The following is a 15,856-nucleotide window of genomic DNA, read 5'->3' as shown; positions in this document are numbered from 1 at the left end:
TTCCCTTCCTTCACACAGGAATTTTGCTGTTAGCTCATTTGTCTGCAAAAGAAAGTGCTTTTTGCCACTTCATTAAACTTGTGACATTATTTATTTTACTTCCCCCCGCCCCCCCAGTAAAGATAGGCTGAGGGTTGATTACTTCCAGCCTGTACAAGTCAAATGTTTCTTGGAATGTTTTACAATGTTTGACAGCTATGAAATATAAGTACTATGCAATTTGACTGTACATACATACATATTTTCATAAATACATCCGACAGGGACCTCAGAACTAGGTGTGCAATATTATGGGACAAAACCACAACAGGCAGCCTTTTTTTTTGTAGGACCTTGTTCTAAACTAAAATAAAATGGGAGTTTCTATCTTGCTGTTTGTACATAAATTAAACAAATGAATACATCGTATTTTACCAATGAAATAATTTCAACGGATTTGCAAATGATTTGACAGGAAAAGGGTGTAATTTACAACACTCAAAACTTTGAACAACCATAGATTTATATGCATTGTACTGTAAAAGTCACCCATGACAAGCCTAGCAAGGATGAACGCATAGTGGTAGGTCCCAAAGGCAACTCCCAAATATCTTCCTCAGGCGGAGACTTTGGTAATTGTCTGTTGTATAAAACTCCCATCTTGTATAACTGCATTTGTTTCGAAAGTGGGAAATTGCATCAGTTTTCCTCACAAAAAATAATAGTCCCAGCTTTTTATGTTAGTTATTGTGAAGGCATTCTAAATCCACAGAGCAACAGACATGTCCATTCTGTATGGAGGGAAACATGAAAAAACAAATTAATGCTATTAGTACAACTGGTAAACACGAATCTTATGTCATAGACACTAGTGGTTCAGAAACCCAATAAATGAGAGGGATTATGCTGTGTTATTCGCAGTGCACCAAAGATGCCAGCCAATCATTTGTTGATGTTTTTAAGATTGTCAAAAGACCCAGTTCATATATTCACCAGGGTCCAGCACTACGAGGAAGACCAGCTGCTCACTCCCAACCATCCCATGTCCCTGGAGCAGTATAAGAACTCATTCCTAGGACTCTGCTGTTTTTTCTAGGAAGAGGTGTGCCAGCCAGGGCTGAGGAAGACCAGCTGCCCTTCCCAGTACCTGTGGAACTATAAGAACCTATGTATAGAGCAAGGTCCACCAGATAAGTTTGATTATGGATTTTAGGCCACTTTTCTCCAAAACAGGTTCCAAATTACAAAAGCAAACAAATCTGGGCTGGTGTGGCTCCACCAAGCAGATTATCACAGTCCTGATCTAAAGGCCAACAACTCTTTGTCCTCATCCGTGTTAAATGCCTGAAGAAAGAGAGGGAAAATGTGAGCCTAGATGAACTTCATCTGCTGCTAGCCTGCTAGAGCAAGTCACCAGACGTTTTTGCTAATTTCTTTCTATTGGATTGTCCTGTTGGGTGTGACTTAAATTGTAAACCACCTTCACTCCTGCTTGTCAGGAGTTAAGCAGGGTAGAATCTTTCTAAGATGCAATCCTGTCATGATTGTTCCATCATGCTCTCAATATTTTTTTGCATATTTCCCCTTAGTGGTGTGATTTCTGTTTGCGGGATTAAGCTTCTAGATTTGTATATTTTAGTAATCTTGATGATGCAACTTCTGGCACAACCCAGAAGTGATGCCACCACACAAGGGATGATGCTCTAGCACTCACTGAAAATGCTATAGAAACCATAAAGTTTAGAGGTGAATGCTAGAGCAACACCCCCAGTATGATGACATCACTTCCAGGTTGCGCCAGAAGTTGCATCATCACTGAGTACAATGATCGTGCCCTCACATTTTGCCAGGTAGTTTCCTCCTGCTGCCCAGCTGAGCAGCTGCGGAAGGTAAGAAATCTCCTGCCAAGCTTATAGTAAACCTAGCCTCTTCCTGTACAAATGTCTACTCATGTGTTTTATCCCCTTTCCAAAAAGGGGTGAGGAATAGAACAAAATGGGTTTTTTCTATTCAGTGACATAATTATCAGTTCTAAAGGTTATGGACAATTTTCTTTGAGGGTCAAGAATGTTAATTCGCATTTTTCATATGGCAAGAACTAAGACATATGTGCAAAGCATAGGGTGCAACAGTTTGCAGCTCTGTTTCTACCTACTAGGGCTGTGCATATTGATAAACCCAAACCGAAAATAAGCCTGAAATTAGCCATATTGGCAATATTTGGCTTTCGTTTTGGCTGAATACCCAAACCTGGGAATCTACCTGAAGCCGAAAAGGTGATTCCCAAAAAGCCAGATACAGATTTTGCCTATTCGCCTTTGCTCAGATGCACAGCTCTTTGCTTTCTCCCATTTTCTATCTTTGTCTGGTTTTGTTAGGGCCCCATAGTTGGGTCCCTTTTGAGGTAGGGGTTGTTCAACTGGAGCCAACTTGGTCAGACCAAACTATCCATCATCCTTCAGTGGATTATTCTGGAAGGGTCATTTTAAAAGATGGGGACCGCTCAGTCCTGTCTGGAAGAATATACCTTTGAACTAAAAAGTGCCAGCTTCAACAGCTGCTGAACAAGCTTCTGAAGAAGACTCCTCACCGGCGCAAATGAGCAATCTCCTTCAGAAGAGGCAACATATGGACCATTGGTCGTGACTTTGGCTGGCTCCAATATCCCCCCCCCCCATTAAAACCTGCTCTCAAGCTGAAGGTTGCCCCGAATAGTGGCTTCATTTCCGTGTACGTGACAATCTCTTGAAATTAGATTTCAGATAGCGAGAGAATAATGCTGGAACACCATGAGGCTGCTTATTTAGAAGAAGAAGAGTTGTTTTTTATATGCCGACTTTCTCTCCCACTTAAGGAAGAATCGAACCAGCTTACAATCACCTTTCCTTTCCCTCCCCACAATTTAGTCAGTTTCAGACTGGACAGTTGAGAGAACACTGAAATAATCACAAATGGTCTATGTGGCTGCTTATTTGGTCAGTTTCACAGCAAGTGTGAGTCAGTTTCAGTTCTCAGCACAACCCTCCTCCCTACTGCTGGGTATACTCACGTTCTTTTTATAAGACTGTACTGCTTGTCATATTTATTTAAAGGTTTTTATACTTTTAAAATGAATAAATATGCCAAATAGTACAATCTTATATGTTAAGATATCTATGATGCATTTATGTTATTAAAGCAATAAAATAGGTTTTATAAATAAGTATTGCATACATTTCAATCCCCCGCCCAATCTCTTTTTTTTTTCTGAAATAAAAAAAAATACCCCCCACTTTCCTGGTGCTTCAAAAAGGCCAAACATTTTTACATCTGTATGAAAGCCATATTAACTCTCACAGTGAATGTTCTGGTGAAAAATGCAGCCTTCACTGATGCGTTTTTAAAAACATCTACGGGGAAACTTTATGGAAGGGAGCATGATGAATGCATTGGTCCTTAGTGAAGGACTTTGGATTTGTTGCACTAAATATGGCGCTGAATTACCATACTGAAATCTTGGCAAGCTAAAAGATTTCTACAGAAAACAAGAGATGTGAACTGTGAACCCACATTGGTTCAGCTATGTGGACTACCAGGGACCACAGAAAATCCTTGCATATCTGGACTGTGGGATCGAGCTATGCAGAAATGAACTTCTGGTCTCAAAAACAATGTAGCCTTAGTTAGCGCTTGGGACTTTCTTGCAATACAGTGCAACCTGCACGGTCATAGCATGTCATGAGTATGTGCTGGTCTTCAGTTAATGCTGGAGACTACAAGTCTTTAATGCCATTTGCTTCAGAAACAGTGGCTACTAAATTAAAGTGTACAGGTTGAAAATCCCTTATCCGAAATGCTTGGGACCAGAAGTGTCTCAGATTTTGGATCATTTTCGGATGGGGGCCAAATCTAAACACGAAACTCATTTATGTTTTATATATACCTTATACGCATAGCCTGAAGGTAATTTTATACAATATTTTTAATAATTTGTGCATGTGGGGCATTGTGGGGAACCTGTCATTGGTGTGACTTGCCTGCACTCGTGCCACTTTATTACCCTTTGTGAGCGCTCAAAAAGTTTTGGATTTTGGATTATTTTTCGATATTGGATTTTCGGATAAGGGATACTCAGCCTGTATTTTAAATAACTAGTCTAAATGTACCAATGTCTACATAAAAGCCTTTTCAAAAAATACATCAGCTGAGTCTGATTTGGTTAGTTGGTCAAGTATCTTTGCCCAACATATCCAGGCCAAATAATTTAAAAAGGGAGCATCAAAGGTGCCCATAGCGAGATCTGATCTCCAAAGCAGCTTGGGCTCGGCTTTCAAAGGTGCTGAGACTCTTAATCCACTCAGCAAATACAGCAATTTCAGTGCCATACTAATCCTATCTCTGCTGTCATTTAATCTGAGGATGTGACATCTGAGAAATACAGATGAGCCTCAGAGCTACAAAACTGGTTACTTCCTCTCTCCTCGCTCTGCTTATCCCAGGGCCTCAGGGAAACAACCCCAAAGGACAAGGAAGCTAATCACAGTGAATTAAAGCTCAAATGGTCCAGTCATTAACTCATTTTCCACATTGCATGAGAGAAAAAGGGTAGGAGGGAATCTTTTACAGTAGTTTATATAGGGTTTTATTAAAACTACATTTGGTAGTTGCAATTGAAAGGATCAAAAGAAAGTGATTCTCCCCATCAGGATGATATAAAGGGCAGGAAATTGTGATTTGATTTCTTTGCATTGCTCAAAAGCTGCATGTTATTAGCTGTACAAAGTTACTATTTTGATAGACATTCATTTTCTCCTCATTTTAAATAAAAGGCATAACCTTGGATAACTGATGATAATTGTACTGAACGCATTACATCATTTCTGAGATGTAAACTGGAAAAAAAGATGAGGTTATGCCAAATCTTTTTGAAGGGATGTCATTTTATCAGTCTTGGTATTGAGCACTTTCACAGCCTGATTCTTAAAACTTCCTACAACAGAATGCAATTATTTAGGATGGGGTACCCAAACAGGTAGACTAGGTCGTCAAAAATTATCCCAAGCATTATTACTCAAATACATCAACATTACAAGGAGAGGAAGGTTTTCTTAGTTGGGACAGTGGTGCATGGGTGGATTATTAGACCCACAATGGGGTGCCAACACAGATCTGTGATAAGTGTTGTAGATCTTCTGGGGTATATTGTCAACTATTTCTGTGATCCAAAGATTCCTCCTCCCCCATGGCAATCTGGAATCTCTGTTTTGGCCCAGGGACACCAATGGATTCTGATTAATTGTAGACTGCAGTGGCAGTCATAATTGGGCCCTGATTCTGAAAGCTCAACTCCAGCAGAGCCTGAATTAATCAAAAAAATAGAACTAGAGAGTTGTCTTCTCCCTTGTCTAATCTTATATTTGTATTTATTCCATCATATTTAGTGACAGCTGACCTCAGAAAGCTTGATTTTGATATTTCCTAAAATATACCACATTAGGCTGACAGTTGTACAAAATTAGACTGTTGCTCTTCGTGATTTCTTCTGCTTTCCAGCTTTACAGAAGAAACTGAATTTTTCTCCCCCTGATCTCTAATTTTTGCCAGTCCCTCTAAGTGCAAAAGAAATGTAACAAGAAGCATAAGGGTGTCTAAATGAACGTATTGAACAGTGCAATTTGTATTACTATAACTGCTTTCTCTAAAGAGGCAGGTTATTTTTGAAAATACATATTTATAAATGCCTAAAATGTTTACCAGTTATTAACATCATTGTTCTACATGCTTACTAAGAATATCTGCAGGGTGTTAAGACTGAATATTTTAAAGTTGCAGAAAGCTAATACATAATTCTGGTTCAGATTCCTGGGACAATAATCACATAATTACCATTACCACAAATTGCATAATTTGTTACTGCATTCCTATTCTGTGCACTGTTGCCAGCAAAAGCTAAGGGCAAACTTCCTGGGAAAAGGACTTTTTTAGTGCTGTATACAAATTCTGCATGACTTTCCTTTGACCTTTCACCATCAAATACCTTCTGCCTACTACAATGATGGCCCACGTTTTGAAACCAAATACCTTGCATTTGCAGGTTGTACAAGGAGATCCGACCATTGTCCATACTGAGCCACTGAGCCGTGTGATTCCATAGCCATCTAGACAGGTTCTTCTGATATCATAAGTAACTTTGTCAGCCAGGCAAGGATCACTGATGCAACGGGGGCAACACTCTCCTTCAGATATTGCTGTGTAGTCACAGTTTAGAGTTGGGCAAGCAAGTGGCCAACAATCTACTTCTCCTTCCTATAAAAACAGAAAGAAAGCTCCATGGGAAATTGTTACATTACTACTCAGCTTTGGGCAAAAATCAATGGTAGGTACTTTTTGTATGAATGTTTAACTTAGGCCTATATAAATTCTCTAGAACTAGTTTGAACTACCTGCAACCTGCAATTTCATAATCAATGGTTGGGATTCACCTGCGCAAGAATGACCTCTGGACACCTGCAAACAGCAATTCTTTTGGGTCCCACTGTCAATATTATTTCATGTGTAGAAAGGCTGTTGTAGTGCTTGTCATAAATTATTATATGTAAGACACTGGTATCTACAAATACGCAACTTATTGATCTTCTAGGTTTTTGGCATGTGGCAGCATATTCAACATTAATGGTGACAGTCATAGATATGCTAGTTATGCAGCACCAAAGGAATTTAAGGCACCATCTTGTTTACTAAAAAAAAGCATCAGTACTAGCATCACAGACAGGAATGGAGTTAGTTCAGTGAAGTTTGGATAGAACCACTTCAAGTAGATCATTAATCAAGCTTGATGCCGAATGAATAGGCACTTTGATCTGTGCAACATTTTTTTATATTCTTCACATTGTAACAGGGAGCATTTGGCATTGACTTGGTTTATAAAAACGTGTTAATGGCATAATTCTATACCTGCTTGTTAACCTTAATTGCATGCAACAAGTTGTTGCATAGGGATAGTGGAAGGGGATGCACGGTCCTGTCTGTATCACAAGAATGGAAAGATATCCCTCCCCCATACAGTTGAGTGCTGTTGGTTATCATATGCTGCAAGAACTTATTAGAAGTACCAGTGGTGTGCAGTGGTTAGAGTGCTGGATTAAGACATGGGCGGCAGATTAAAATTCTCATTCGGCCCAATCCTCATAGAATGACAGATACTCTAAAACTAATCAACAGCACAGGGTTGCTGTAAAAGTAAAAGGGGAGGGAGAGGGACCCTGCTGCTCTTGGAAGTGGAAAATGTACAAAGCAAATAAATAGCAGTACACATGCATCCAGCCCTGATTGAGAGGTACAGACATCTCGCCAAAGATCCAGGTGTAAAAGCCTGCTATTGCATGCAGATCTCATTTGGTGGTAGGGTTGCCAGACTCCAGGTGGTAGCTGGAGATCTCCTGCTATTACAACTGATCTCCAGGCAACAGAGATCAGTTCACCTGGAGAAAATGGCTGCTGTGGAAGGTGGACTCTATGGCATTATACCCCATTGAAGCCCCTCCCCTCCCCAAACCCCACCTTCCTCAGGCTCCACCCCCAAATTCTCCAGGTATTTTTCAGCCCAGAGCCGGCAACCCTATTTGGTGGATTTGGTCACTGAATTATTTTTCATTCAAAATGCATAGCCCCTATTTTGCAAGTGTATATCTTCAACTTTAGTTAAGCAATTTAAAAGGCTGTGAAGTACTCATTAAAAAAAAAAAGCATGGACCAAATTATCACATCAGTAAGCCACTGCTGCCACTGGCTATTTATTGTGTTGAAGTTAAATGCTATTCGGTAGTTTACGAACACTTAGAGATAATGACACAGTAGTTAACTTGTCTGGAAACCATCACAACTTCACTGTGCTATAACCAGCATTTAAGGGTATATTGGTAAATAATTCATGGCCTTACTCTTTGGCATGTGCAAGAGCCTTGTTATAAGTTTATACAATTAAAGCACACTGCCCAGGGATGCATTGGGGTGACATTGAGCTTAAACAGTTGAGTGCTTATAAAGTTAAAGACACAAAACTTGGTTTAAGCAATATGTGTCCAAGATCATAGGCACAGCAAAGACTCGTAGAACCCTGTGAGATTTCTGATTTTTTTAAAATTGAACAGCAGATGTCAATGTTTTAACTCTGTTTGATTTTGAAATTCCTCTGAATTCAGAAGCTAATTGCTTCCTAGTACTGGAAAACAAAATTCCAAGCCGTGTTGGGCACATGGAACAAGTCATGTATGTACAATAAAATAAAACCAGTTTATAAGAAAATAAAAGATAAGCATTTACCTAACTTTTTAGAGTGTTTATGCTTCATACACATTATCCTAGTGATCCTTACAACTGCCCTGTAAGATAGGTCAGTATTATTCTCTTCATCTTGTATGTAAGGGGACTGGGGCTGAGAGATAGTGGCTTGCCAAAGTCGACAAAATGAATTAATGCCAGAGGTGAGATTTGAAGTGGAGGCATGAGGGGAGGGCATCTTGGCCATCTTCTGGTCACTGGGGTGTGTGTGAGGGGGAGGTAGTTGTGCAGGGTGTTGGACTGGATGACGCTGGTGGTCCCTTCTAACTCTATGATTCTATGATTCACAGCCTTTTAACTTCTTTTAGCTGTGCAGGTAGACACTGAAGGGCCACGATTTGATGTTTAAGCACTGATATGACCCTAATTGTTTACTATAGCACTGGAGTGAATGTTAATCAGGTTTAAAATTTGATGAATGTTGAAGATCCTCATATAAATTTGACCTATGATGAAACAGCTGTCCAGGCATGATTGGTGGAACTGAACATCACAGTTCACTTTTATTTAGAATTGGTTACAATTGTAAATAACAAAAATATTCTGACCCTGCGGGGGGGAGTGTTGTGCTGTGTTCATCTTGCTGAAAAGTCTCATCATTATTGGGGAAGAACTCTGAATAGAGATACCCCTCCCCACAAAAACAAACAAACAAACAAACAAAAACAAATTAATGATGCTGTCAACACAGCGGATAAGGCTTTTCAGCCAAATATATATATGCAGGACTCATAGTGGGACCAAGGCACAACAATGAATGTAGTTTACAAAAATGGGTCATGATTATCTGTTGAGCAATAAAGGTGTATTCTCCTCTTCTCTCCAGTAAAATCCATTCACCATTTGTACAGTAATTTCCTGTAAATTTCAGCAGTACCTGCTGTTCCTGGACACTATGTTATGCAAAATAATTGGTCTTGATATGCTTATAGTCTTAAGAGGCCTGCACTCTATTAGGTCAATTCTTTGAGTGCATGGATTTTGAGGGCCTTTACTTTATGATGACCCTTCCATTCTCTCCATTTGCAAAATGTTCAGAATAGAAAGCTAGAGTGGCAAGCAAGCAAAACAAAGATGGAAGGTTTCCACCTCCTCTGATATTAGTAAAATTTAGGATGCCTTGCAGAATGTCATATTTATGTTCTAGATAATAGTCTAATTATCGAACTCAATTGTTACGGGGGCCGGATATGACATAAATGTCACTTGGTCGGGCCGGGCCATACCTCGCCAGCCCAGATAGGGAGCAGGGAGGGTGGCTGCCTCGGCTGGCTCTCGGGGCCAGATAAGAGCTCTCAAGGGGCCGGATCCGGCCCCCGGGCCTTATGTTTGACACTCTTGGTCTAATGTGTTGTTTTTATTATGTGGTTTTTTTTTACTGAAATTTGAAAACTCCCATTTTAATGGGAAAACTTATATTTATAGCATTTTATCTCTTTTAGCCACCACACTGGATCATGTTGTGCTCCCGCCCCCGCCAGATATTTGTAATTTTTTTCATGTTCTATTTGTTGAGATTCCAAATTACTTGTAAAATAAAATAACCCCAATACTTGTTAAAATGTTATAAATCCAATTCACTAAATCCCAGCACTATATCACATAGGCAAGATGTTCTTTCAATTACTGTGGCATACTGGGGGAAGTGGGGGGATGGAGTTAATTATATTGTCTGAGTATTGTTTTATCATCACACACTTTTATTGTTCATGCATCTCTTTTATGTTGCCTTCCATACCAAACAGCGGCACTGCTGACAGCTGAATGTCCAGTTGTCTCCACTTCGGTATAACTTGTGTCCATTCTGGTCTAAACATTGACTGGTGACTCTGGTGTCACATTCTGGGCAGCAGAAGAAATCAACGGAAGGGTTCTGACAATCACAAGCAGTCCGTCGACAGAATATCTTGCCGTCCTGTCACGGAAAAGAATAATCACTAGTATTAAACGAATAGCACTAAATAGGGGATGGTTTACAGCAAACTGGGGCATGCCTACCAATGAGTTAGCAAAGAGTATTTCACAGTATTAATGACAGTAGTTCACACTTCATGAATACAACTGCTTCTAAAACTAGATAGCTCCCTAAATCAGAAATCCTATTCATTCCTATACCATCCATTAATGAAATATTTGTTTAAAACAATCCATTATCTCAGAGTATTGCAATGTTATTACTCAAATAGCTATAATAATTTCTCTGTGGTTCTCTTTACTTTCCTGCATTAATAAGTGATTGCATTACCAGCGGGCAGTGTCTAATTAATTATATAATCGGCAGACTGATGAGCTCTTTTTAAATGAGCAACAACTGTCTCAAAGAAGAAATGTTCTCGAACTATACTGCTTTAGGGCTTAGAGCAAAACTCATAAGGCTATTGGACAAACTGCTGTGTGGACCACACATTAGTATTAAGTGAGCCCTTTGTACTAGTATCAGAAGATGTCTCCCCATTAGAGTTGCCAGCTCCGGGCTGGGAAATACCTGGAGATTCTGGGATGGAGCCTGAGGAGGGCAGGGTTGGGAGAGAGGAAGGACTTCAATGCCATAAAGGCCAATTGCCAAAAGTGGCCACTTTCTCCGGGGGAACTGATTTATAACGTCTGGAGATCAGTTGTAATAGCGGGAGATCTCCAGCCACCACCTGGAGGTTGGCAACCCTAATCCCCATTGACTCGGGTTCTGATGTGGCTTGCATATGCACTGTGCAGCTTTAAACAGAATTCAGATATGATATTATTGTTCCAAAGGATTTCCAAAAAGTGTGAAGTTGTGCACTGAGAATATAAAGTGTTACAGGGCTGGCCTCTGATTAGTGTTGCTCACTTTATCCCACATCAGAAAAGGAAGGGTAATCTGTCTTAATGCTTTTACATATCTTCTCAGCGGGCCTTGAACATCTGGAATGGTGTTGTTCAAGGGCCCTTCAGCCATTGAAGAAATAAGCCTCCTGCCTAGATGGAGGGAGCAGATGTGTGTCTGTGTAAAAAGGAAGTATAGTTTTGATGCCAGAAGAAATAGAGAAACAAGCAGACAGTTAGGCACCCCCCCTCTTGGCATCTAATGTGGGGCAGCCTCTGTGACTCCACCTATGTTCTATCGTCCATATTTTAAAAAACAGATTCTACAAAAAATGCATTAAGTCTCCGATGCTCTCACATCCAAATGAAGGTAAAGTGTTACCCTTGTAGCTTCTCATGGCTTGGAGAACTGACATATGTCAGTTCTATATGTACTAATATATCCTGCTGTCACTTTTCTGTTCTGTGCTGTTCTGGTTCTTTTTATTGAGAGCTTTTTTCGCAAATTACCTATCAAAGGCAGCAGTGTGTTCTTAGTAATCACGGATATCTTCAGAAATATGAAAATGTAATATTAGAAAAGAAATAAACGTATTTTTTCAGGGAGAAGATGGTCACCAATTTCTTATCCCAGGTGCTTATCAGCCTAATCTTATCAGCATATTGGAGACAATCTGCTCCAGAACTCCTGATGGTCTTAGCCAGTGGTCTTACATAAATATTAAAGAATGTTAGGGATAAAATGGATCCTTGGGTATGCTACACATCAGGTCCCAAATAGCCAACTCTCTCTCCAAATGAGAAACCAACAGAGGGTTGTCCCATTTATCTGAAACACATATTGTATTATTTTTTTAAATTTCTTTTCACAAACATAAAAACATTTAAAAATAAACAATCATCATATTAAAGTTTATATGGAGCTTACTTTGGTCTATTATATATAAAATATGTTAGCTTATATATCTATTCAGTCAAATCTGGATATTTATCTGCCTTCCATTTTGCTACATATATTACTCTTGCCGCCGTCACCATGTAATTGAATAGTTCGCTATATATTTTTGTATATTGCTTTGCAAGATTTTTAATAACATACATTTCGGATCCAATGCAAACCTGAGTTTTATATATCTTTTACATTTCACCATGTCTCGCTAACCAATATTTTTTTGTTTTTTTACATGTCCACCACATATGATAAAATGTAGCATCTGGATTCTGACATTTCCAACACTTCCCTTTGCAATCTTTGTTAGCACTTGCTATGTCTTTAGGTGTGATATACCATCTGAAGAACATTTTATACCAATTATCTCTTAATACTTGACATTCTGTAAACTATTTCTTTAGTCCAAAGGATTTCCCATTGACTCATGTGTATGTTTTCTCCAAAATTTCATGCAATCTTTTACTTACTCTGTTTCCATATCATATTGCAATAACAGTTTTTAATTATTTTTTCCCTAATAAATGTCTTGAGTCTCCAGTGATTACCTGTTCAAAAGTCATCTTTCTTAGTTGACTACCTTCTTTTATTATTTGTTCTCTCAATTTTGATGCCATTTTGTGATATAATAACCTTGTAATATTCTTTCCTTCATCATACACAGATTGTATTCAGTCCACCAAAATATCATAGTCAACAGTATCAACTTAAAGATCCAAAATCAGCTACAGTATTGTTATTCAACTGAAAGTAAAGATCATCAGCCAAGGCCCCTAGTGTTGTTTCAGACCTGAATACCAGCCTCAAGCCAGACTGAAATGGGTCAAGGCTGATGTTTCACCCAGAAATGTCTGCAGTTGCTCTGCTACAGCCTTATCCCAAAAGGGGACACTGAACACAAGTAAATAATAGTCCACATCCTTCTACTCTAGAGAAGAGTTCTTCAAAAGGCATCTAATCACAGTTTCTTTTATTGTGAAGGAAACATGCCTTGTCAGGAGCCCCGTGGCACAGAGTGGTAAGCTGCAGTAATGCAGTCCAAAGCTCTGTTCACGACCTGAGTTCGATCCCGACGGAAGTTGGTTTCAGGTAGCCAGCTCAAGGTTGACTCAGCCTTCCATCCTTCCGAGGTCGGTAAAATGAGTACCCAGCTTGCTGGGGGTAAAGGGAAGATGACTGGGGAAGGCACTGGCAAACCACCCCGTAACCAAAATCTGCCTAGAAAATGTTGGGATGTGATATCACCCCATGGGTCAGTAATGACCCAGTGCTTGCACAGGCGACCTTTACCTTTACCTTTTTAAACATGCCTTGTAAGAGGAGCATATTAATATCAGTAGGAGTTTAATACCCAGGATGGGCAAGGATCCATTATTCAGGAAGTGGTCTTCACAACCCCAACTACTCTGCCAACAAGGAAAGCAAATTGAAGCTATCCACAGTGACAAGAGGTCACCACCAATACCTCCTGCACACAATCCACTCGCAAACTGGCATCTAAATTGGATCAGATGAGAGAGACATTAGCAAAATCATCACAGCTAATTTTCAAATCAGAACTAAATCAGACCTACCCTAAATATTTTTCCGGATGAGAGTCAGTCAATGCAATCATAGCAGAAAATAAAGCCTTCTTGATTTTCTTCACCACCATCTCATAGGATTTTAAATAAGCTCTGTAGGCAGACTATAAGGTGGTTTGCCATTGCCTTCCCCAGTCATCTACACTTTACCCTCAGCAAGCTGGGTACTCATTTTACCAACCTCGGAAGGATGGAAGACTGAGTCAACCTTGAGCTGGCTAACTGAAACCAACTTCCATCAGGATTGAACTCAGGTCGTGAACGGGGCTTTGACTGTAATACTGCAGCTTACCACTGCACCACAGGACTCTAGTAGGCATCAGTATTCTGCCAATAGTTGTCAGTCTATAGGACCATCTCCCCAATCTCTACATAGCCCACAGTGCCTGGTAAATGGAGCCCTTCTTGTGGGGGTGGGGAGTGTTAAAAGATACCAAGAAGAAACTCTGTAAATGCTATTCTGCAAATAGCATTCCAGGGCCTCTACAAAGTCACCATTTGGGGTTGGACAATGCTAATGGTCCACTACCTTTATGGAACAGCAAGTAATGATCTGATCATGGCCCAGTCTGTAATATCAATCCTCCTACCTGATCATCCTCAGTGCAGAAAAGAAGAACTAACGTATGACCCTTCTCATGTTTCAGGCCCAACACAACTTTGAGCAGTCCCACAGTTGCCATGGGGGCTATGAAGTCCCAAGCCAAACCAATCAAGGAAGTCTCCTGTGAATATTGAAGTCACCCAACACTATAAGAGTTGGCATCTACAACACCACCTGCGAGACCAACTCTGTCAGTTCAGCCACAGCTATTATTGTCACGCTAGGTGGACAGCATACCATCAGTATGCCTAACCCAGCACAAGGTGTGTGAATTCAGAACTGGCCCTTTTCTGGACCAGGAAGTCATGGAAGTAGAAAGTATTCTCTTGAAAGACAATTGCACTTCCATCCCCGATTCTGGGTTGACGAAGGACCACATATCCTTTTGGGGCTAATTGAGGCAAAGTGATATTTAAGACAGCTGAGTCCTCCAGCTAGGTTTTGGTTATACATGATAGGTCAACAGTTTCACCTCTGATCAAATCATATATCAGGGGAATTTCATTAGTTACAGACTTGGCATTAAACACCATTAAGGGGGGGGGGGATGAGAACACCTTGACCATCACAACTATAAGTGGAACAGAGGCTGTACAAAGGGCAAGAACAATAATTTCTCCTCCTTTGTCCGTGGAGGTTTTGTGTGGATTTGTAAGAAAACAGAAAAAGCTTCTTGGAGGCACACTGAGTAAATAAACGTTTCCATTATCCTTTATATGACTATCACCTGCCAACAGTTTTCTTTCTAACATTTTGAGTAATTGTGCAGTTGCAGAGATTGTTTTTAATAAATACAAGCTGAACAGGTGGCCCCATTAATTTAACAGGAACATGCTAACATTACAAAACAAGGATTGTCAACAAAATTTAATATGGCAAATTAATGGGGGAAATTATCATTTCTTCACCTACATTTATATCTAGTTGTAGTGTAATACATCCTGATTTATCAGATGAAAACATTTGGTGAAAACATCTAACCCTAGTTAAAAACCCTGGAAAAATATCACATCATAACTCTCCCAATGAAATAAAGGGGCTACAAAAGTTTTTAATTTTCAATGAAACATGCTCTCTGATTTATTAAAAAGAAAACATGTTTAACCTTTTTCTGGCATAAAGCTTTTCTGACACAGCACTAAATATTTGTTTTGTGAAGGATTCTGCTAGGTTTTCCAGGTGCCCGCTAATGGCAGGCAGACTCCTGGTAATTGTTGCCAATGCCTGCTGACACTCATCTGATTGGCGGGCAGAATCAGGCCAGCAAAATGGGAGGGTGGCAATTTTTAACTGCGTGATGTCACTTCCAGTGTGACTCAGAAGCACTGGCATCGCACTGGGACAACGCTCTAACATTCACACAGAAACTCCATGGAGTGATGTCATTATGCAGTGACAAAGATCGCCAATTCTTGCTGGTTGCCAGGCTTCCCTAGATTCTGCATACTTGAATGGTTACAGTTTAAATTAGAACCCTTGTAATATCTAAAGCATCAAGATTATTTTCTAATGCTTAAAAAAAAAAACCACTGCATTAGTTTAATGAAAAAAGGAGAAAGGGTTTATTCAAATTGTGGGGGTAATAATTACAGGTATTGTGCTGAAAATTCTACCTGTTAT

At 39.8% G+C, this 15,856-nt stretch overlaps 1 protein-coding gene across 1 annotated transcript in view; it reads right to left on the bottom strand.

The window, feature by feature from the left end:
* Positions 1 to 426: 426 nt before the first annotated feature.
* The window catches only part of NELL1 (neural EGFL like 1), a 560,206-nt gene continuing 544,776 nt past the window's right edge, over positions 427 to 15,856 (bottom strand). The window contains exons 18-20 of the mRNA XM_056851927.1: positions 10,037 to 10,213; positions 6,040 to 6,264; positions 427 to 770 (exon numbers count right to left, since the gene is read on the bottom strand). Of these exons, the coding sequence (XP_056707905.1) occupies positions 720 to 770; positions 6,040 to 6,264; positions 10,037 to 10,213 (453 nt within the window). The 3' untranslated portion in view covers positions 427 to 719. The remainder of the gene's footprint in view (positions 771 to 6,039; positions 6,265 to 10,036; positions 10,214 to 15,856) is intronic.

Source organism: Euleptes europaea, chromosome 6 (genome assembly GCF_029931775.1).
Source record: "Euleptes europaea isolate rEulEur1 chromosome 6, rEulEur1.hap1, whole genome shotgun sequence".
NCBI classification, from domain to species: Eukaryota; Metazoa; Chordata; class Lepidosauria; order Squamata; family Sphaerodactylidae; genus Euleptes; species Euleptes europaea.
Note: the sequence above shows the minus strand (reverse complement) of the source record. Positions and strands in the feature narration are given on the sequence as shown.